The 22,313-nt window shown below is 40.2% G+C and overlaps 1 protein-coding gene across 2 annotated transcripts; it reads left to right on the top strand.

Annotated features, from left to right (window-relative positions):
- The first annotated feature begins 355 nt into the window (after positions 1–355).
- On the top strand, positions 356–8,232 carry lnpa (limb and neural patterns a). Of its 2 annotated transcripts, none has more exons than XM_080497889.1 (13): positions 356–443; positions 1,078–1,147; positions 1,350–1,391; positions 3,077–3,264; positions 3,349–3,407; positions 3,483–3,523; positions 4,386–4,469; positions 4,572–4,623; positions 4,714–4,935; positions 6,118–6,208; positions 6,498–6,568; positions 6,910–7,065; positions 7,177–8,232. In XM_080497889.1, the coding sequence occupies exons 2-13, from the start codon at positions 1,121–1,123 to the stop codon at positions 7,347–7,349; spliced, it is 1,206 nt and encodes a 401-aa protein (XP_080354015.1). In that variant the 5' UTR covers positions 356–443; positions 1,078–1,120; the 3' UTR covers positions 7,350–8,232. The 2 variants fall into 2 exon arrangements, with proteins under 2 accessions (XP_080354015.1, XP_080354014.1); XM_080497888.1 differs by having other exon boundaries at positions 6,103–6,208.
- The last annotated feature ends 14,081 nt before the right edge of the window (positions 8,233–22,313 follow it).

Below are 22,313 nucleotides of genomic sequence, written 5' to 3'. Positions count from 1 at the left end.
ACTCTCTGATATTGATCACAGGACGTCGTCCATCCTTCTGACCACTGATTGGAGCCACGACCAAAGATTTCACCACGACTCTTCCACGAGTGCAATTTTTCGTTTAAAATCACAGTGTTTCCGGGGCTTTACACCAGACCTAGACCCTTTCAACTCGACTCACAATGTCTGAAGTACACGTCAAACTTAGCAAAATTCCCCACAAGTTGTGCCTCCCTGAGTTCCCCCTGTGAGCCAGGTGCACGTCAGGAGCGCGTGGGGGGGGGGGACTTCATCCACAAAGCGGCCCCCCGCGCGCAGGCCCAGCAGCGCTCCTGCGCCACGCGCCCTCCCAGCGGACAGACACTCCCCCTCCCGCTCTCCCCGTGAAGACCGGAGGACCGACTCCCGTCCTGCCACCGGTTGCACCGAGTCCTCACACACTGAACACGTCGCCCGCAAAGGTAAAGCCGCCCATCTTCCCAAACGCTGCGCTCTTTTACGGACACAACGAGCCCAGCTTCGCGCGCTCCTCTAAAGTCTGGAGAAAGTTTAGCTGTTAACCCCCGTTAGCCTCACGAGCTAGCGGCTACGCAGAGTTAGCCGTGTCGAGACAGTGCTAATGAGCTACGCGGAATGTGAAAGCGGTAAAATATGCATGTATTTTTTTTTTTAGCTGCAAGCAGCAACATGACAGTCCTGCTTTCGACCGTTGCTTCACTTCACATTCCTGACATCTCTGAAAACACACTTTCACAGAGAAGTTGCCGAGGTTTGCTAGTCTTCAGTTAGCAGCTGCAGCTGACTTCCCCTGCAAGTTTTTATAAACGGTCAATTCAATGTTTTGCGCACACGACAAATGGACACGGTGTTTTGGAAAGGCGACTTAACGCAAAAAATGTGATATGCAGAGCCTGAAATTAAGATAAACCACACAGAGCAGTGCCACAAGCTCTGGATCCTCAAGTGACTTCTTCGGCTAATCTCAGTCAGCTGTGTGTCAGTCAACAGTGTAACTGGTAAAGTTAGAGTATTATTTACGCCTGTATTTATTTAAGGAAATGCTAAATAACCACAGACCGTCACTGTTTTCGACAGGTGGCCAGCGTCACTGGAAGATACCCAGTGAAAGACAATCATCATGGGGGCAGTGGTCTCGCGGTGGAGGGTGTGTATTCAAAAACTGTAATTATCGTGTTATTCTCATGTATAGATTGCATTAATGATTATTGCTAATTGGTAGAAACGAGCCTTGTCGCCTGCATATTCACAAGAAAGATGGAATTTCACTGTGTACTTGTCTGCCTTCTGCCATCATGCAAGCATGTAAAGGCAAGTGGACTTACTTATTCTAAATGTTTGTCTTACAGGCGAAGCCGTCCACTGTTGATGTTTTGGAAGGAATTGATAAGGTAATGCTTACTGTAATGAATGTTCCACTATGTGCCACACAGGAAGTTATTTTACTTGTTTGCTTTGAGGTTTAACATTCCACACCAGAGCTTCCTGTGTTGAATGTTTGGTAATAAGTAGCACTTGATCTGCAGAGTGAGACTTGAGCACTTTAACAATTCTCAACAGCTACTTAATAATCATGGCCAGTTATGCTGATATAGCAGACAAAATATAGACTCATACTGTTCACTCAAAGACTTCAGCTTGCATGTATTCTTAGTTGGGCTAAATGTTATTAAAGTTACGTTAAAGGTATTAAAGTGGACTTTTTTTATTTGGTTTTATGCAAAAAGTAAGTAGTATATGGCTATGGATGCAAAGTTATAGATGTATATGTGACCTCCCAAGGCTGTTCATTGATATTAAAAAAAAAAAAAAAAACCATTGAACAAGTTATGTAAGCATTCAGCTTTTCATCATGAGCAAATATGTGGGTGAATGCCAGCAGCTATGTGGCTTTACTGCGCTCCCACACATAAGCTCGTGTTGGGCTATTTTCAGCTCTTGTCCTTGGGGCCACATGACACCCTCACGTCAGGTGGTCCCGAAGTTCTGAAGCGAATGGTGTTTCTCCAGTTTGTTTCTAATTATGTTGTCTTCTATAAGATGATATTTGGCATTGTGTGTGTGTGCCATTAGAACATGCAATACAAAGACATACACCGTTATCCTGAATGTTAAGTTCAGTGCTTGACGTGACATGCACACATGTTACAGTGGACCCAAAGTGACCAGGAGTGCGTCCTCTTCTGTTCATCTATATTTAGACATGGTTGAGCCAGGGGCACTCTAAAAGCTGTGGTGTAGCATTTCCATTTTAAAAACAAGTCTCAAGATCAATTACCTATTGCTAAATCACTATATAATGACCCAGGTTGTCCTTATTGCCAGTAAGAACATTTGATAATGATTTAACTGAACGTGCAAGTTTCTGCTGGCCAATTCTACGCCTCTGTACTGTGATATCCCTGAAGTTGAATTGATAACCCCGAAATAATCTGTCTCAATCAAAACATTGCTCCCCTTTACAGCATGAGGCATTGCCTGTAATCCTAAAGTTGCTGTTCAATTGCCGAGAACTGCTCCACAGTTTTAATGTTTCCAAACATAGTGTATTTCAGATTTGTTTTGTGTGACTCATAAAAGCCACACAGCATTCACGTGGCTCTATTTGCACTCTGGTAGAGTCAAGAGTGTTGTGTCAAAGAAACGTCATCTGGTGTGCATCAACTGGATTCTGCACTCTGCAGCTTTGGGGTAAAAACTCGTCCAGTCTTGCAACTTAAGCTGCTATCAGCAACTCATCACAACCTGGATTTATGTGCAGTGAATTTCTTTTATAAGCGAGCTTCTGTTACTGTGGATCAGCGTTGAATGAAAGCTGTGTGAAGCAGCACCCCCCCCCAAAAAAAAGTTGCTGCAGAAAAGTTTTTTTTTATTTTATTTATTTTTTTATTCAAAAATTGCACTTATTTCGAGTGATGTCAGTTAATGTATTGTAAACATGAGCTCTTCCTGTTGGTGCAGTATTTGTAGTCGGGCTGAAGAGGAACAGTTACCACACGTTAATTGTGAAAAATTAACATTTCACACTATTTTTTCTTTTTTCTTTTTATGACCCAACATGTGTTGCTCTTCACAGGATATTCAGATTCTTGAAGATTATCGCGAAAAGTATCAACGGCAGCTGAAGTTATGGGGCGGACGGCTGCTGCTTTACTCGTTTCTCCTCTACCTGCTCACCTGTATGGTCGTGTATTTCTGGTACCTGCCTGAACAGCTCATGGGGCGCCTCATACTTTCTCTTCCTTTCATAGTATTTCCATTGCTGTAAGTAAACGCGATTACGAGTCATATTTTGTGTGTTTCCCCCAAACTAAGTGACCGACGATTATTTTCCTCTCTTCTTTCCAGAGTGTGGTTCCTTCGGAAATTGCTTGTTTATATTTTTTCACGCAGAACTGAAAAAAATAGTAAGTTTGTTTTTATCGTTGATACCTTTATCAGAGAAATAAGTTTTTTTTTATGTTTAATGTCTTTTTTTCCAGATGAAAAATTAGAAGATCTTAAAGTACAAAAAAGACAAATAGTAAGTCACGGTTTTATTTCTCCCCTTGCCATTGCTGCTTAAATAACTTGCTTGTGATCGGCGCCAGTAAGCTTAAGTTGGATTGAGTCGCAGAGAAGATGAGTGACTCGGTGAGATGAGGTATATATATGGTGGCCATAGCTTCTGCTTCAACACCCTGACAACAATTCATTACTTTCACCAGGTTTATTTCAAGACGCCACAGACATCCTGAAGATGTTTCTTTAAATGTCACAGAAAGCAGTTCTGTACAGTAACTCACAACAGCTGTGAAACACATTGTCACTTTAATTTCAAATGGCCCTCGAAGCGCAATAAAATGTAATTCTTTCCCAGTTTTTATGAAAAGCCTTTAGGAACTGTCTCATCATTTTACCGCAAGATACTTGCTGATCTCACATCTATGCAGGCAGCATTTGATTGGTACAGTGACTTAACCCAGTAAACTACTCTGCTAATGTCACTTTAATTAATAGCATTTAGTGCGGGAAAGAAATAAATCTGAGAAATTGCTTGTCATCCTCTGTCAAGTCTAATAACTTTCAATAATTAGGCCTGATGGATTTTCACAATCTCCATTATCGAAGTAGTGAATGCAATTATTCTTCATATTATATGTAAACATTTAGAAATGTTCTATATTTATTTAAAATGAAGATGCACAATTGGGTGACATACAAATGATGCCCTTTCTGAGTCACTTGTTCTGTTGGTGTTATTGGAGCTGGGTTTTTTTTTTTTTTTTATAATGATTCTTCATATTATTTAGACCTAATGATTGCCAAATAACTACTTGCAACTCAATCGAGGCAGGATATGTTTTGGCAAAATGTTCACATTTTTCAAACATGTCTGTTTCCAGCTTGAGGAAGTCATGGAGACTGAGACGTATAAAAATGCCAAAATGATTCTGGAGAGATTTGATCCTGATTCCAGGAGGAGAGTTGTGAGTTAATTTGGTTTTACATCGTCGTATAACTTAAATAATATGGTTGTCTCTTTATAACGCCATGCTCTTTGTTTTCTTAATGCTCTTTCTCCTCTCAAGGAGCTTGAATCCAATCAGGCTGGACCTGAAATGTCTCCAAAACCAGGACAAGGTAACATTGAGTTTGACAGTTCTCAGAACAAATTAGTTACTTTCGCATTTTCTCGTACTGTTGGAACAACCTGCATTCCTCCCACGTCAGAGCTCCGCCAGCGCAATGTCATCCCAAAGACCCCCCCAGTGCTGGTGAATCCTGCAAGCGGTGGTGCTGCCCGCCCTCCTCTTGCCTCGGGGCCCACCTATCCTGGACGTTCTTCCCACTCTGCTCCAGGTGGACCCCCAGAGAGGAACCTGTCAGCCATAGCTGCTCAGCAGAGCTTGATGAGGAAGCCTGTGACCCTTGGAACACCTGTTCCAGGAGTCGGTGAGTTACCTGCACACAGGGGGACCGGATCATAATGTGGTCGATTAAGGTGTGATTTACTCTTCCCTGGCTCGGTGTCCCCAGTTGCTCAAAGCTCTGTGGTTCGTGTTGTCAGCCAGCCTGAGGTGTTCTATACAGCAGTTGTAATGTGGTAATTATAGAAATGTAGAATTAAAACATCTTATTAAGAGGGCCAACCTCTCTCAAACAAGTGTGTAATTGTGAATGACGTTTAGAAACTGGTTACTTTTGATCAAAGTATGAACTGGTTTTTTTTGCATTTGCTCTCCTGGGCTTGTGATCCTCCACATATTTGTCTGCTCTCAAAGATTTAAAAACTGTCCAATCAACAAGACGAAAACTCTTTTCATAGAGCGGTTTTTTGAGATAAGTCCACACTTTATTGATCGCACATGGGGAAATTCTTGTGTTATTTGTAGTATGTGTCCAATTTAGATGTATTGAATGTTCAATATTAATTACTGCTGGACTGTAAGCATCGAGTAGGAAAAAAAAGTGTGAACAGTGAAGAAAATGTGCTTCTTGAGTAGAAGAAGCTGCATGCTGTAATTGCCACGTAGAAAGCCAACTGTGAGGTATGCTCGATGCAAGATTACATTAACTATGATTAATTAGCCAGACCTGCGTTTGTTCTCTGGGCAATGGTGGTGGAATCTCACTAAATGTCTTTTAATGTTTAGTGAAATTGCCTTTGGCATTGGGAACGCCTCACAAATGGTTTACATGACTTGATGTTATCACCTGCTTCTGTTGAAAATTGAAAGTGAAAAGCAATTTGATACAAAGAGTCACCACAGAGTTTCCATATGTTGGTAAATTAATAACCAGCAGGATACTGAGACTCTGCCAAGTCTCACAGAAATGACCAGTCATCTTCCTATGATTGCTCTTGATGTTAGATTATATTAATTACAACTCACCAACGCAGCAGGGATTTGGGACGTGCTTTGCAAGTGAGAGCCGGTGTTAATTCATTAAAAAAAAAAGGGGGGGCAGTTTTTTTTTTTTTTCTTTTCATTGGTTTGAACAGAAAACTGTTTTAGACAGTTTTTCAGAGCCGCTATCGTAAGCAAGCCCTGTTTATGAAAGCTCATAGTCAAAACTGCAGACTGTCTTATAACAGCCACGGATGCTGTGATTTACCAGGGATGCACCCCCCAGGCCCTCCGCTGGCCAGACCGGTGCTCCCCAGGGAGAGGGGTGCGATGGACAGGGTCATCGAGTATCTTGTAGGCGATGGGCCTCAAAACAGGTACGTACAAGTAAACGCAATGTCTTTTCAACATGCATGGATGGAAAGTTGATATGAATAATAATGATGTGGGGGAAAATATGCGCCTTGTATCTTGTAAGGTAAAATAAAAAAAATTAAAATGCTGTAGTGACGAAGCTCTGCAGTCGCTGGACTTGAGGCTGTCCAGTGTGTTGGTCACCTTCCTGTTGCAATGAAGACGAGCTCTCAGACGGCAGTGAACACTTGTGCCTCATTTGAGCCGCTCTGCAGCCCGTCATCTTCACTGGTTTGTCTTTCCTTCTCGCAGATACGCTCTCGTGTGTCAGCAGTGTCTGTCCCATAACGGCATGGCATTAAAAGAAGAATTTGAATACATCGGTAAGACTTTTAAGAATCACAGCAGCCTTTGTCGGTCTCCATCAAACACCGTGCCTTCATTTGCCCTCTAGCATTTGGCAGCGTAGTATATCATATGGCTCTTAAATGCCTCTGCCACCACCAAGTCCTGTAAGCAAAAACACACCAAGATTGAATATGCAAAGTAGTGCCACACATCAATCTGAAATGTTTATGCATCTCAGCCATTTTTTTTTTTTTTTTTTGTCATCGGTTCGTATTCATGTATATTAATCTATGTCCGTCTCCGAATGTGTTGGTGAGGTTACATAAACTATGTGTACGGCCGTTTATTTATTTTATTTCCGTGCGTGTCGTTCCAGCCTTCCGCTGTGCGTATTGTTATTTCCTGAACCCCGCGAGAAGGACGAGGCCTCAGGCCCCCCGGCTCCCCGAGGTCACCGGTGAACTGAGGACGCTGCCAGAGGCGGCTGCATGTCCGCCTGCTCCCGAAGCGAACGGCGACCAGGATCTCAATGGTCATTTTTCATTTATTTTTTTTTACTTATAAAAAAGGCTTATAAAGTCACATGTCACCAATACTACATTGTGAAATTGTGCCAAACTGAAAAACCCTCTGCGATTATCAGGAAACGCCACCCTTGACGATGTTCCAGCTGGAGGTGACGCCCCAGAGCCAGACACTCCAACATCCACGGAGCCCAGTTCTCTATCGGACAGCCAGAACAGCCCGGAGTCGCTCGACCTGCAGTCTGAGAAATCTGACGGCGAGCAGGATTTGTCTGCCATGGAAGTGGAGTAGAACAAAAGGAACCGCAGTTTCGACACACGTCGGGCTGGATCATCTGTTTGTTTCCCCTTCTCCTGATGAAATGTAAGAAATATCACCCGATAAGAAAATGCCGTAAGTTAACAGCCCAGCTGTTGATGTACTCTTTAACTTACAGATTGCCCTTTTCTTTTAAGAATTGCTTTTTAGAGTTGTAGCAATAGTTGAGAGCCAAAGGAGTTTGTGTAGCAACAGCCAAACAATCCGTTGTTTGTTTGTTTTTTCTTCCCGTTTGTTTACATGTCCATAACAGAGCTGTAAAGAAAAGATGAACCATCCTTTTGTCTTTGTTAGTGTTAAAGAAAATGGTTTCCATGTTGTTTTTCTTCATATTTTATGTATTTCGGGCTGGATTTGTGAGGGCAGGAGACGGGTTGACGAGTACCTCCAGAAAAAAATATTTAGCATGGATCTTTTTATTTATGGGGAAATTTATTTATGAATATTTTTCTATAATGCTGCACCTTTCTTGACATTGTTCAGCGGGTTCTTTTGCATCATGGAGGAGCTAACATGTTTACAAATCCACAGTACCACAATAGGAATAATGTATTTATTGCGTGGAGGAACGGGGTTTTGTCAGTACTGTGCCTTAAGTGCCTTTTATACTTTAAGTCTGTGCTTCAGAGTATTTTCAATAAAATCTATTAACGCAGAGGAAATGAAATAAAAGGGCTGTTTACAGTCTTAAATGACAATGTTTGAATGTATCAATGTGCTGTATGAACAATATTAAACCTTTGAGATCAAACGTGTCTGAACTCGTGTGCTCAGAAACACCTTTTTCCTGGACATCAGTTCCTATAAAAGTGATTAAACATTAACCTGAAAATGGTAAATAAACATTGAAAAGGTCTCCAAAGTGGTGTTACTAGTATCTCCTATTTGTTGGCATTTAAATGAGTGCCCTCTTTCTCCTCTGCAGCTGCTCACTCCAGCTTATATTTAAACAGTCCATTTTCATTAGCAGGCCAATTTTAGCTTGTGATCATTTTATTTTAGCTCATTGATCATTTCAGACAGTGTAAGATAATGGTGCTGACACAAGAGTCTGAGCAGTCTTGATTGCTTGACCTCCTTCATTTGCAACAAGAACGTCATTGCGGCTAGAAAGTTGCTCTCTGCCATCATGTGACCCCCCCCACCCAACTCCACCCCACCCCATAGATACACCACAAACTATTGGTGAGGTCAACATCACACATTTTCTATGGGTTTTGATAATGTATGTTTACAGAGACGTGACCTCCCGGGCCGTGTAATGCATCAATGTGACACCGACAGTAACGCCTGATTCCACCACATGCTGTTTGAGGTTGACCTCTGACAAGAGTCAAACAGGGGGGGGGGGCGAAAAAAAATGGGACATCAATAGGACAACGTTTGGATGTTTTCGCACTACTGGGAGCATGTTCAGTGTACATAGCCTGCACACATGTGCATCATCATAAGTAATATATCACAAGAGATCTCTGCGCTGCGTGTTTTTTGAGAATGTATGTTTCGGGGAATATTTTTTGGATTCCACGGCACTGTATCATTTCTTGACAGTTTGCACTTCACAGTCAGTGGAATTATTATACGTGAGCGCGATGTTCAGCTCGGTGGAACAACGCTCAGTTTTCTGTTTGGCTTTATTTAATGCATAAAGATGTTCACGAGACAGCTGAATGATCACGGGGGAGAACATATTCTGTTTAAATATCACTGCCTTTAAAAGGTGTTATAATTACTCTGGCGCTCGCTGTGGTGTGGTCCAATGATTTTTTATCGGGTGGTAAATTGAAGGTCTACTGAGGCACGATCGATATTTGGGACAGTCCTCCACCTATCTGACTTTCAACTCCGGTTATAGTCTGCATGTAATTGACCATATCAACTTATATGAACACTTCAAACAAATATGGTTTACATAATGTAGAATCCAAAGATCCACTCAGAGGTTGTTTTTTTTTTTTTGTGTCCAATTGTCTGGACGTTCAAAAGATTTCATCTGGATTGCTATCATGTAGAGACTAATTGATTTTCAAGGATGACAAATGACACACAAGGCCCCGCTGCCAAGGTAATTTTGAGCAAGCGATGAAAATGTACAGTGGGGCTGTCCCAAGGTTCATAGTTCTTTTCATACTCATCTCTCACATGTGCATTCGAGGCCACTTGACTCAAATTTATACTGATCTTTTATTTATACCCAGAAAAAATGGCAGATAAGAAACATAAGTGTTCTTGATATTGTGTTTTGTCATATCTCGCAGCCAAAGATTGAAATCCTGCGAAACAATTTTCTGAAGAAATGAAAGAGCGTGCCCTCGTGAACCCTGGAGGAAAATAACCCCGCGGTGCGAGGCGGAATATGAAACAGAGGCACAGAATAAGTAAAATAGACAAGTGCACCAGGCTTGTCACTTTTCCATTTGCTGCCCCCGAGTGTGAGCACTTCAAAATTCCCCTCATCTCGGCTAAGACCTTCATCGTTATGCTCTATCTACTGTACTGAATACGAAAAAAGTACCATATCAGACAAAGGTAATAAGGAAGGGAGTTTTTAGGGATTTACTGGGTTTCTGTCATTCCCCGAGAAAAATGCAACGCGAACAACAAAGTCATAAATATACCGCGCACGCCATTATGCACTGGAGACAATGTGGGAAATGCTGAGAGGCGTGTCACAGAAGTAGTTAACATGGTTGCAATATTAGACATCGCTGCTGGCTCTTGACAACAGCATCATTACACAGTAATAAGAGCACAATCTCCTTCAGAGAAGCATTAAAATCAAATTAGATTATACAAGCGCTTGGCTTGATGAGCTGCGAGGGGTGATGCTTCCCGAGCTGTGGATCCCCGGTTTATTACTGTAGAGCTCTTTAGGTGCCCGGGCTTGAATTGCCGTTTGTCGACGCTTTCTACAAAGAGGTCATCAGCCTCCAAGAAATTAGCTTTTTATTTTTAATTTTTTTTAAACTCAGGTCAGTGGAAACTTACACATCCAGATGGATGGCTTTCTGTTGTATTTTTTCTCCCCCATATTCTGTCTGTCACATCATGGCGTGCTGCTGAATACATGATGCCAGCAATAAACCACTGCGTTGTGGTTTATACCAGAGTGACATTCAGGGATCAGAGAGCATTGTCATTCTCCGTCCTATCTTGAACTCATTATACCACTGAACGATGGCATCTGTTTGTGCGCCGACACAGTTTGACAGTTATTACCGCAAACAATCCGCAATATATATTTATATTCATACATACTATCCAAGAAAAGGACACGCTTGCGGGAAGACGGCAAGCAAACATCCGTTTCAACACAGCGCCTAAATGTGGCTCGCATAAGCTGGATTCTCCAAGGCTTGGATGCCAGCGCAGCGCTGGAGTTTGTTTTAGTTGCGTTTGGTTTTAATGCTCCGGTACATACATAATTTTTGTTGTGACAACTGATATATTGATTCGATTTAACATAGTGTTAGGATGGAACATGTCCTGGGAATCAATAACATAAAAACATGGTTAACCTAAATTTACAAGGCTTGTCATGAGCAGGACAATAATTCAATTATAGAGCCCAATCACACCCCAGGAAATGATCTTCACATGCATATTTTCCGAAGAGGAACTCTCGGGAAACCACCTAAAAGAGACAAGACAGGAGAAAAGCGAGGACAACACATCCCTTCTACTACCTCATGTGGAAATCATACAAAGCATCCTGCAGGCAGCAGGTTCATTTTATAGCTTCATCTATTACCACACTGTCATTGTTAATTGTCTTCTTTTTACCTCTGCAGGATTCTCCAAATTGGTCCTATCGAATGTGACAGGAGGAAGAGCATTAAGCATCTGACAAGATGATATCTAAGTTCAATTTCCTACTCCTCACCTGATTTATACCTGCAGCAGATCATTTTCCTTTCTGTCATAAAGACCTCTATAAATCAGTGGTGCTTATGGAAGCACAACAGAACAGGGTCTCTGGATTTGTATCCCCCGTGTTTGTTATTAGGAAGCCATTACAACCACATTTTCCTCCTTCAAACAAAAATGATCAAATCTAATACGGGCAAGATTAGAGAGATAAAGAGAGAAAGGGCTGGCGGAGCTGTTCAGCACAGTCCCCTATCTAAACAATATGCTCTAAACTCAATAAAAACAGGGCTTTTTGCTGGTGACACCATTATCCATCTGTTTGGACAAAATTGCTGTATCATGGTATAAATCTGCGATACAAGTGACATATCCTCTAAAATAAAAGGGAACATTAACTGCTCTATCTTCTAGAGGCCATGGGACTCGCTGGCTATAAGCTCAGTCAAGTGTGATGGCAGTTATACTGTGTTTTACTAGACTGCAGACAATTATACTTTGCTCCTCTCCCCTAAGAAGACAAACTGCCATGGCTTCAAGTGAAATGATTTCAAATAGATTTTCCAAAATGTCTGTCGCCAGATTGCTTCCATACATTATTTCACTTAAATGGAGAGGAAAAAAGAGGGAGCAAATCCACAAATCAATCACAACGGCCCACTTTACCAGATGGAAAGACGAGAGCTTTCACTGCGCGCGCGCGTTGTAGACCTGCGGAGGACGGTTATGGGACGTGCACGATCCTGTCTCTGTTATGTGTCTCACTCATAGTGAGGGATGACATAGTGTGTCTATTTTCAGTGGTGAGATGGCAGTGCTGTAAGGGCGGAATCATGTATAATGAACTGACCCACAGACTTCTGGCAAGTTCACCAACTACTTAATTAAAGCATCGATCATATGTAATCCATTAAGAGAAAAGAAACGGCAGCGCAGCACAGTGGCCACAGTTAAGAAGGTGTTTCGTACAAAAGACTGGAAGATTTGCTTGTTCAGACAAGACAAGAGAAGACAAGACAAGACAAGATAAGACAAGATAAGATAAGATCAATAGAATTGATCAATAGAACAATTCTTAGCACAATAGTAGTATTTTTTAAATGTATTTTAACCAATGCTACACTCCTTTAAGAAAAGGAAAAAAACTTTACACACGGCATGACATGACTGTATTCGCCATCTTCCATCATCAACATGTGTCTCAGTTTTCAAACTCTCTTGCCACACATGCTTGGTCTCACACCAAAGGAATTTTTAATTGAATGCCAAACTCCCAGAGATCTTTCACATTGGAAGATAATACCATGAACTGCTGCTGGGATCCATATAAAGTACAAAGTGGCGCCAGTTAGATCCTTTTTCTTTTTGATAATGTGATCTTTCCATACAGTCTAGTTATTATAAGTAATCCTACAGTTTTCCGCCAACATTTTTTGGATCACTAAAATTGTGTTTTTAAAAATTAGAATTTTATAAAAACACACTTATACACCTGGTTTTGTTTCACCCTTCACTTCTGTGTTTATTTTTTACATCACGATTTCTTCTCAGAATAATTAAAGGACAAAATAATACTAAGAAAAGGGAAAAGGCATGTATAGGACTCCCAAACCTTCCAACTCCAAAGTGTGCGTTGCTTAGACAGGCGGAGGAAGAAGTAGTCCATATCAACAGGAATCGGATTTGTCCATTAAAAACTAATAACTAAAATGCAATGAAATAGTCACACTCTAATATTAGTGTACGGGGGGGGGGGGGGGGGGGGGGGGGGGGGTGGTAACATTTCAGATTGAGTGCGACATTCGACCCCCAAGCTTCTTATTCCAAGTTTGTATTTAATGTATCAATCCGCGCACTGACAGACTGCAAACGCAGTCGTGTTTTGCAAGCTGATCCCTTCGATACCAACTAATTGTAAACTTTTCGTGCTATCTTAGTGAACTGTTATACCAGAGATGGCACAATGCTTCCGGAATGAAGCAAGTGCATTAAATAATGTTCTGCTTTCTGTAGGGGGAAATTATCCAGTCCTACCTCAGCTGTGGTGAGCAGCTCCAACTTTGTTGGCAGACTTTACTGCACTTCAGAGGCAAATGTTTCAGTCCAGGGCAAAATACAAGTAAGTACACGTTAAAAAAAAAAAAAAAAAAAATTGCAGCCAATGTTTTCACCGTGGGTTTTTATAAAACGTAGTGGAATGATTTGTATTGGACAACAAATGCAGTGTGTGACCAGGTGCATTAAGTTTAGTGTCACGGTTTGTTACTGTTGAAACTGCTTCAGGTGGGAGTGTGCATGCTTCTCATTTAATGCAATAACACCTGAATGTTTCTATTCATTGCGGGATTAATAAACATACAGACTCAGGTCACATGATTAAACTCTATCACTAATAAACATGCACTATGTGCATACATGTACAATGTCATACAGAAGCTCCTAATAGTGCTTTTCAGAAGCTTTCATTCTTGCTGAAGCTGACATTTCTCAAATGATTCGACTTTATGTTTATTATTGAGTTGGTAAAAGGGTGCTGTAGTGTAGAGCTTATTCTGAGCAAATTTATGGCCAATATATTATAACCATCTGAGTGATTCTATATATTTTATGCATATGACAATATCCAATTTAATGTTTATCTAGGGAAGTCCTCTTGTCAAGCCCCCTGAGGTTTTTTTTTTTTTTTTAGGACTTCCTTGCATGTTTCTCTTTGTTGGATTTTCTTATATCAGTAATTGTCAATTTTTTTTATGGTAATTGTAATGTGGACCTTTTAAAATGTGCTAAATAAACAAAAATCTAACCATCATAGAACAGCATACTTAAACACCTCTGTGTACACACCGCCTCAGGAATAAACATATTGTTAAATGAATGCCTCTGTGGCAGCCTACAGCATAAGGAACATTATCAAATTGCTAAAGGTCAAATGTATGGAGGAGGAGTTGTACTGGTTCACAAAGTCCTGAAGGGGCTTTTTAAGTCGGGCTGTTTGATGCCACTGACTGGCTCACTTTGTTAATAATGGAGGACATTAGTCACATAAAGCAGTTTTGCTGCCATTACTGCTTACTTTTTAATTCAAAAAATGTTTTGAGGATTGCATACTTTATATACTTCACTTATATTTATGTAAAAAATTCTTCCCCCAAACAACAATGAACGAAAATAAATAATCAATCTGCACTATTGCGACATTGCACTATTGTTTCATAAAGTCTGACTCATGTTGTAAACTAGAGAATATATCTCTTTTTGGCATGTCTACAGCATTAATAATAATGCTGTATTTATTTATTCTCAAAGTTATGGTATCTCCATATACCACCAACCACTTGCAATTTTCTTTAAAAAAATACTGTGGCACATTTGGCAGTGATCTCAAATTCCATTGTTTTTTAAACGAGGTTTACACTGGGTTACTTTACCTTCAGAGATGTTGTACATCGGCTGAACCACGTCTCATAAATATGTGGGAGGAAGATAATTCATTTATTTGGTATAATTCAGTTAATCTATCTCCATGCATGTCACTGTCTTAAACAGATTGCAAAATATGTATTTGAGAGAACGAACTTACTTTTTTGCCTGATCTCTGATAGAAGGGTTGAAGGGGAAGTTTTCACAGTGGGTGAGCAGAAGGGACAGAATTATGAATCACAAAGACATATTTGGAGGTTGAAATGGCGTGGTCATGTATGTAGGTGAGATAATAGCTATGTATGGAAACAGGTGCTGAAGATAGAGCTGCTAGGCAATGGTTGTGAGGGAGAAGGATGCAGGAGACAAACGGTATTGGAAGAAGAGGATCGACTTTGGCAACCGCCCGGAAGGAAACTTGTCAAAAGAGCAGGAAGAAGAATTCTGACTGGCCTAAATTTGAAGTGGCACACTGGCAGTAATACCAGTTTTCCTTGTTTCCTTTGTTTATCTTGTACAAGTGTTACCAAACGAAGTGGCAAGTGACTGTATAGGCTCATAGTATTTGGTACTGCATGGGGATGTCCCGGATTGTAGTAAATCTTCTAAACAGCACCTGAAGCAGCATGTCCATATTTTGCCTTTTTAAAGGTAGAGCTGAGATTAATCTGAACGCTCTTAAAGCTGCCTGAGAAGATTAAGTACCCCGATGGGTTCAGGTAAATCAGGGTTGCTTACACGTTTGGCCTTGTCCTCCCCGCAACAAGAGGGAAGCTACTCAGGGAAAAATCCCCTGAATATAGAAATAAAAAGAGGTGTCTGTGTGCATCTGACCTTGTCAGTCCAAACAATACTAACTGCTTAAATCAGATTGTTTCTGCTTAATATTTCCTGCTCTTAGGTTTATGTTTGCTTTTTAATTGATCACATAACAACAAAATGAAGACCAAATGAAGAGAATGCTTGCTTGTTTGTTATCACTGTTTTGCTTTTGCACTGACTCCTGTACGTTCCGTTCGCTTCCTGCTTTAATGCAATTCAGACTCTTTGCCTATCCCCTGGGTGGCAATTTGAAGCAAGCTCATTCGAAAACATAAAAACAACACATTTGCTTCACTATTTACAATACAAAAGATATTCATGAACTGATAAAAGTATAATAACAGCACAGTTGAAAACAAGCCACTAATGATATCAGAAGAATTTTGGTAAATCCAGTTATTCATAACAACAAAACAGTATCTGGAATTAAAATGAAGCAGACAAATATGTAATCCAGATTTCTCATGTAGGTTGTCAGTGTTTTGACATGTTTTCACACGGACAAGGCCTCATAGGATCACGGAATAATAATAATAATAATGATAATAATAATAATTCTTAACTATAGCTACTTCGTTGTTAGGCTCAGATGTATTTGGATAAAAATAACAACTTACACCCACACAATGTCTAAAAACATGTTCTGTTGAAAGAAAGATGTTTTATCATTTCATAGGAAATGTTAGCTTAGTTTAAATGTGATAAAAGTAACACATTTCAAAAAGTTGGGACAGAGCAAACAGAAGTTTTGTAGCCGATTTGGCTTTTGGGCTGAAAAGCTGATTAGAAATTTTACAGTTAAAAAGAATTGCAAAGAGATTCCTTCATCAGTTCATAACTTTATGAAATGATTCATAAAGTCTGGAGAGGTTTCCGTGTGCAAAGGGCAAGACAGATGGTCAGAGGTAGACGTTCAAGATGCACGTCTTCATGTTCACTTCCAAACGTTTTCTCAAATCAGATTTGTTTTTGTGTGTGATTCTTTATATTTGACCGCCAGCAGACTGAACAGTCCACGCGGCCTCACAGGGATTCGCGTGTGCAGGAGACGTGACATCACACACAGTCCATAGATGTACTGTAAACACGGGTTTTACACGTCTCAGCATGTGTATCGATTTGAAAATTGTTCTGCATTCTGAGGTGACAAATTCATGAGGGGTGAATTGAGAAAGGATTACGAGAGTGCAGTGGCTGCTATTTCCTACTATTCCTATTTATATGTGCGGATGCCGTGAATGTTAAAATGTTTCTTAGGCTGTTCAAGAAAGATTGAAGGATTAAATCCTAAATTTGAGTGAGGGTTTTTATTCTTCTAATCAATTACTTTTAATTCAGTTTAAATAGATCTATTTGGTTGTGTAAAATTCTGAATTGTCTGCTTTGTCATGCTGTTCAACACACTTGTAGCTTTTTTTAACCAGGTGAATCCCACTGAGATGGCAGGATCTTGTTTCAAGGGAGCCTTGGCCAAGGCGGCAGCAGCATCAGGTTAACAATTACATTTAACAAACACTAAAACATAAAAAAAACAAAACACTTATATTATCAAACACATACAATAAAAAAATATACTGCAATACTTTCATAGAGGAAGGCCTAAACATCATAAATTGGCTTGGAAGGAAAATAAGTTACACACTTCAATAGAATCTGATTTGATACTATTCACCATGTTTTTAAAATTCGTAATCTGGATCTGTTGTTGTTGTTGTTGTTGTTGTTGTTGTTGTTGTAGTTGTTGTTCAGCCTGCATGTTATTCCAGGCTGCAGGTGCAGCTTGTTACTACTGATCAGGAGAGGACATTTTTCTATCAAAAATACATTATTATATTAACACGCCCTGCAGTTTATCCATCCATCCATCCATCCATCCATCTTCTACTGCTCCTGTTGAGAGTCTCAGGTTGCTGGAGCTAATCCCAGTTTACGATGGGTGATGGCAGGATGCATCCTGGACAGGTTTCCAGTCGATCACTGGGCGAGCACAGATCATCACACACACTCCCATTCACACCCTGGGGCAATTTAGGGTCAATAATTAACCTCGCATGCATGTTATTGAACTGTGTGAGGAAACCGAAGCACCCTGAGGAAAACGCATGCACACACTGGGAGAACATGAAAACTCCACACAGTAAGGCCTACCGGTGTGTCCTACCTTGCAGTTTTATCTCCAGTGTAAGTCTGTCCAACATTCCTGTACTGACCCCTACACCCTGTGACCCATTAAAAAAAAGCATTAAAAAAAATACTAATATTGATGCAGCAGAAACAAACAACTCAGGACAAGCTTCCAATTCAATTTTTTGTGCTGCAGCAACGACTCAAAAACGAGAGAAAGGAAATTATAGGTTTCGAATAAATCAAAATGCAGATGAAGGAACACTTTTTGAACTGTTTTTAAATGCACCCTGTAAAATGCCTTTACTACATGCAGTACACAGGCCTGAAATGAACATATATCCACATTAAATGGACGTTCCCATGACAGAGCCTGTAGGTATGGTCTGTTGTGTGACCTTCCAATCAATTAGGAGATATGCAACAATCTTGTAATGTCTTTTAACACATGAGGTGGCACTCCTGCACATTAGGCCACTGCTGCAATTCAGCATTATAGTCATGCACATTTATTACATTTACTCTGAATGGCTTATACAGCCATGCATGACTCAATCCATCTCTGCTTTGTGCAGATGGAGTTGTGTGTGAGATGAATATATGCAACAACAAAAAAAAAAAAAGAAAACTGCCACAAATGTGCAAAAATTTGTGCTGAATTGAAACAACAGATAAATGAAAGAGCTGCTTCGCTGATTTCTGTTTTCTAAATGACAGAATTACAGCCTCTCATGGTTCTTTATCATCATTTGAACTTTATTTGTGTCCGCTTCATCATGTGTCTGTTTTACTTTATTGTCTGGGGTGAGGTGTACAATAATCTACCTTCGTTGTAGCCGATCTATATTTTACCCCCAGTTATTGCAGAGGTGCGTTAACTGAAATAAAGCTTAGGGGGGAAAAAATGGTTAAAGACAGCCCAATTACAATGTAATGAAGATATGATACTGTGCACGAATTAGGCAAAATTGCAGTGATTGAAGATATGTCAAATGTTTTGTTTATTGGATTTATAGCAGGGACAATAATGATTCTCATTCGTAGTATTAGACAATGAGCTTTCAATAACACCCAAATGACAGAACGCACAGGTTATTTTGTTTGTAAGTGTATTGCGCTCAGAAAATGAAATAAATCGTTCTTTATTCTCCTGTAATGTTATTTATATTTTTCTCAACTCAAAGTGATAATTTTTCTTCAGGTGACCCTTTCTGCTCAATCCTCCTGAAGGCGATGGTTCCAGAGGAATCAGCGCTGACTTTTGAATCCATTCTCACGACCTGCAGTGTTTCTCCAGGCGAGCATTTCGGTAATTATGTCTCTCTTTTCCACTGTGTCTCTCCGAGCTCCTTCCTTCTCCTACGTGACCTTGAAATAAAGAAAACTTTAAAATATTTTATAATCTGCGTGTGAAATTACCGCTTAGTCACTAAAACAGATGCATTTTCTTTTTTTCAGTTTGCAAATGAGAAACTGGAAAATGTATTTGAACAAACAGGAAACCTCATCTTTTGATTTTCATTCAAAAAGCAGAGAATGATGCACGAACTTAGCCTTGTTTGAAAAACAAAGGGATTACACCAAAAATGTCCAGTCTGCTCTCTCATGTTAACACATTTAAGAACGAAATAGTTTTGTATCATCTGCAGCAGTTTGACAGGCCCAACGCAACATTGACAAAAGTGATTATCTCAATAAAGAGAAGCTACTAAAACAATCCAGGGCCTCTTCTTTGTGGACATTAGCCTGTTAGCACTGCTGTGCTGTGACTGTACACCAGATAGTCCTTTACAGGGACGCTCCCTGTTGCCGACCATAATTAATTGCTTTACAGTCTTTGAGGCCATAATGCTCATCAGTTATTAATTAGAAATTCATTTCACTGAATAAATAATGCTGATGATTGATGATGAAACTTGTAATTAGGTTCTCAGGGGAATGCACAGGGGAGAAAGCCTTTACACTTGAATCCAGGCTATTAAATAGTGCTCATTTAAGGGACCGCAATACCTCTTGTCATAAACCCGCTCTGCCACGGTAGCATCTGGATTCAGGGACCGGGAACATTAGTTGTAATACACGTAGGTTATGTTCGGCTCCCTGCCTCAACAACACATGATCCTTTGTGCTCCTGAGTCCTTTTGTTCTTGAAAACTAAACCATTTATTCCCACAGATTCGGGTTAGAGTCGCAATAACCTGTTCTCAAGTTGAGGGAAGCAGCCTACAGTGTTTCCACCGGTGGCATAACAGATTAGGTTATTACTAATCTGAGTCTTTTCAAACATATAGCTCGGTTGCTACGTTACGCAAGTCTCGTGGGTTCTTCCAGGCATCATATAGTCTACAGTTTTTTTAAATGACGAGAGAGAACTGTGAAAACTCAAGCCATCTATGGCTCACTATTGATTTTTTACAGAAGACCCAACCATTGTTGATAGCTTTTTTGATGTATTTTCTTGCAACCGCCTGTCCCCTTGGAGTTCTCTGGAAAATAAACCAGTCAATATACACCTATTAGGATTTCTTGATCTGAGCCCATAAAGCTATGGGGTGCGGTGTGTCTCATGCTCATTGCATGATAATAGCAGTGAGACCAAAAGCCATGACGTTCCTAGTGTGAACCCTCAACAATTTAATGGCTTTCTGTGTTGTTCTTGTTTTGGGCCAATTAGCGCTGTTGACCAGCCAGAGGAAGGTATGTGCCATGATGCGCCTCAATTTAAACACTGAAGTAAAAAAACCAGCAGCTGATGATCAGTTAAATTCATCAGGCAAAAAAAAAAAAATAGTTACTGGTGTTATTCACCTTTCATCACGAGTGGGAGTGAGAAATGGTTACCCTCTTCTCCTCCCCTCCAGTATCTGCACTATTAGCAATTTATAATGTAGATCAAGAAGTAGTCAGTGGAGAATGAAGACAACTGTCTGCACCCATTCCTAATTGGCTTTACGTTCTCTTTCTGATAAATGACTCACAACTGCTCGAGAGTGCTGCGGATTTCATTGCTCCTAATAGGACTCAGTAACTGGATTTACTAACAGATAGTGGGTCAAAAAGGACATAGAGAGCAAAAATGTTAATTAATATCAATAATGGCCAATTATTAGTTTGACAGAGGGATCCAAGCTAGCTGTGTGCTCTAATGACTCTGAGCTAACTTGAAGGGAAACACTGGTGAATTAGCATAACTGTGTATGCGCACTCCATGGAGGTGCCCAGCAAACATCTGTTATGTTAGAAATTCAAATAGAATTCCTATTAGTAACCCTGGCTGTGGTTGCATAATCAGTCATTCTTCTCTGGCCATTTTGGAGGCGCTAACAATGCCCCTGTGACTGGTAGAAGTCCTCCCTTTGGGCTTTCCAATCAAATTTGGCCCCATGTGGACCAGGTCCTAACAGACGAGGCAGCGTGGACATGTGAGGGAAGCTTTGTGCGCTGACAGGAGCTCAATCTATCCACCCATGACACATGACTGAGGGAAAGAAAACTGTTATTTATTCGAATATTGTAGATACAAGTTATGGGATTAATGTTGAAATATAGCGCCGTGACCTGCGGGGATACATCGTCTTATTTCCTCCTGCCCTTTGTGTGTTTTTACTCACATGTGATGTAAATCGTGCCCGCAGGAACCAGATTGTTAGCAAGTTGAATTTATTGCATAAAGTCTACTTTATTATTGGACAAATGTGCTTTGTGAAGGAAGTTGGTAAACAGGGATTTATTAATTCATGCTGGGATCATTTGAAGACAGCGGCTACTTTTGGATATTGAAAACAGAATATATTCTACTAAGGAATTGATTTTCTATTTGGAGCAAATAATGATGGTTCTCTCCACCTTAAGGGAATTACTGCATATTACTGTATGGACGATAGTGGACTTCCCGCATTTGTGGCTGGAGCGCTTCTTTTGTAATCAATGGCCGTTGTTACGCAGAATAAATGCACCTGAAGTCAAAAAAGAGCCGAAATCCATTCCTAATATTGGTACACAGTGACATAAAATAAAAATGAATTTCAGTTTTCTCGTGGATATTATTGAGTTTCTCATGTAACTCTGTCATCCTGAGCTTAATTTTCCATCCTGACACACTAGTGGGGGGAAAGCAGTATTATAAGGAGTATCTGTGTTCACGGGGCTTATGCTTCAGTCTGATACCTCAACAATGTGATCTCAGAGCATTGTTAAATTTACAAACATCATTAAAGCATCTAAAACAGGTTTAAAATGCCCAAACTGCATAATGGAACATTTATTACTACAAGATAGCGGGTTAAAACTATTCATACTAACCCAGTGGATCATCAAAAAAAAAACCCACCATGATTAATTCTACATCATTTGTGTCCTGCAACTTAAGTTTACTAATTCTTCTAATTAGCTCTCAAATTTCTCATTAATATGACTCAGTGTTTGATTTAAGCACAAGCTTAATCTCTATTATATTCACTATTTTATTCTTGTCTTTGTCCACCATTGCATTTGCCGCGCATGTATAAAAAAAAAAAAGCTAATGATTAGTATTTAAAACAAGTGACTATTTCTATAGGGACATTTCTGAAATTCTGAAATTCTCACCCTCCTTGACAGAGGTTTAATAACTTGTACTGTGCTCAGTATAATGCCACGGCATTTATTCATACAGTAATATTAGCCCCTCGCTATATGTGAAATAGCATGAGACCGACCGCTGTC

Source organism: Blennius ocellaris (assembly GCF_963422515.1).
Source record: "Blennius ocellaris genome assembly, chromosome: 6".
In the NCBI taxonomy this organism is placed as follows: domain Eukaryota; kingdom Metazoa; phylum Chordata; class Actinopteri; order Blenniiformes; family Blenniidae; genus Blennius; species Blennius ocellaris.
The sequence above is the reverse complement of the archived record's forward strand: the minus strand, read 5'-3'. Positions and strand labels throughout refer to the sequence as shown.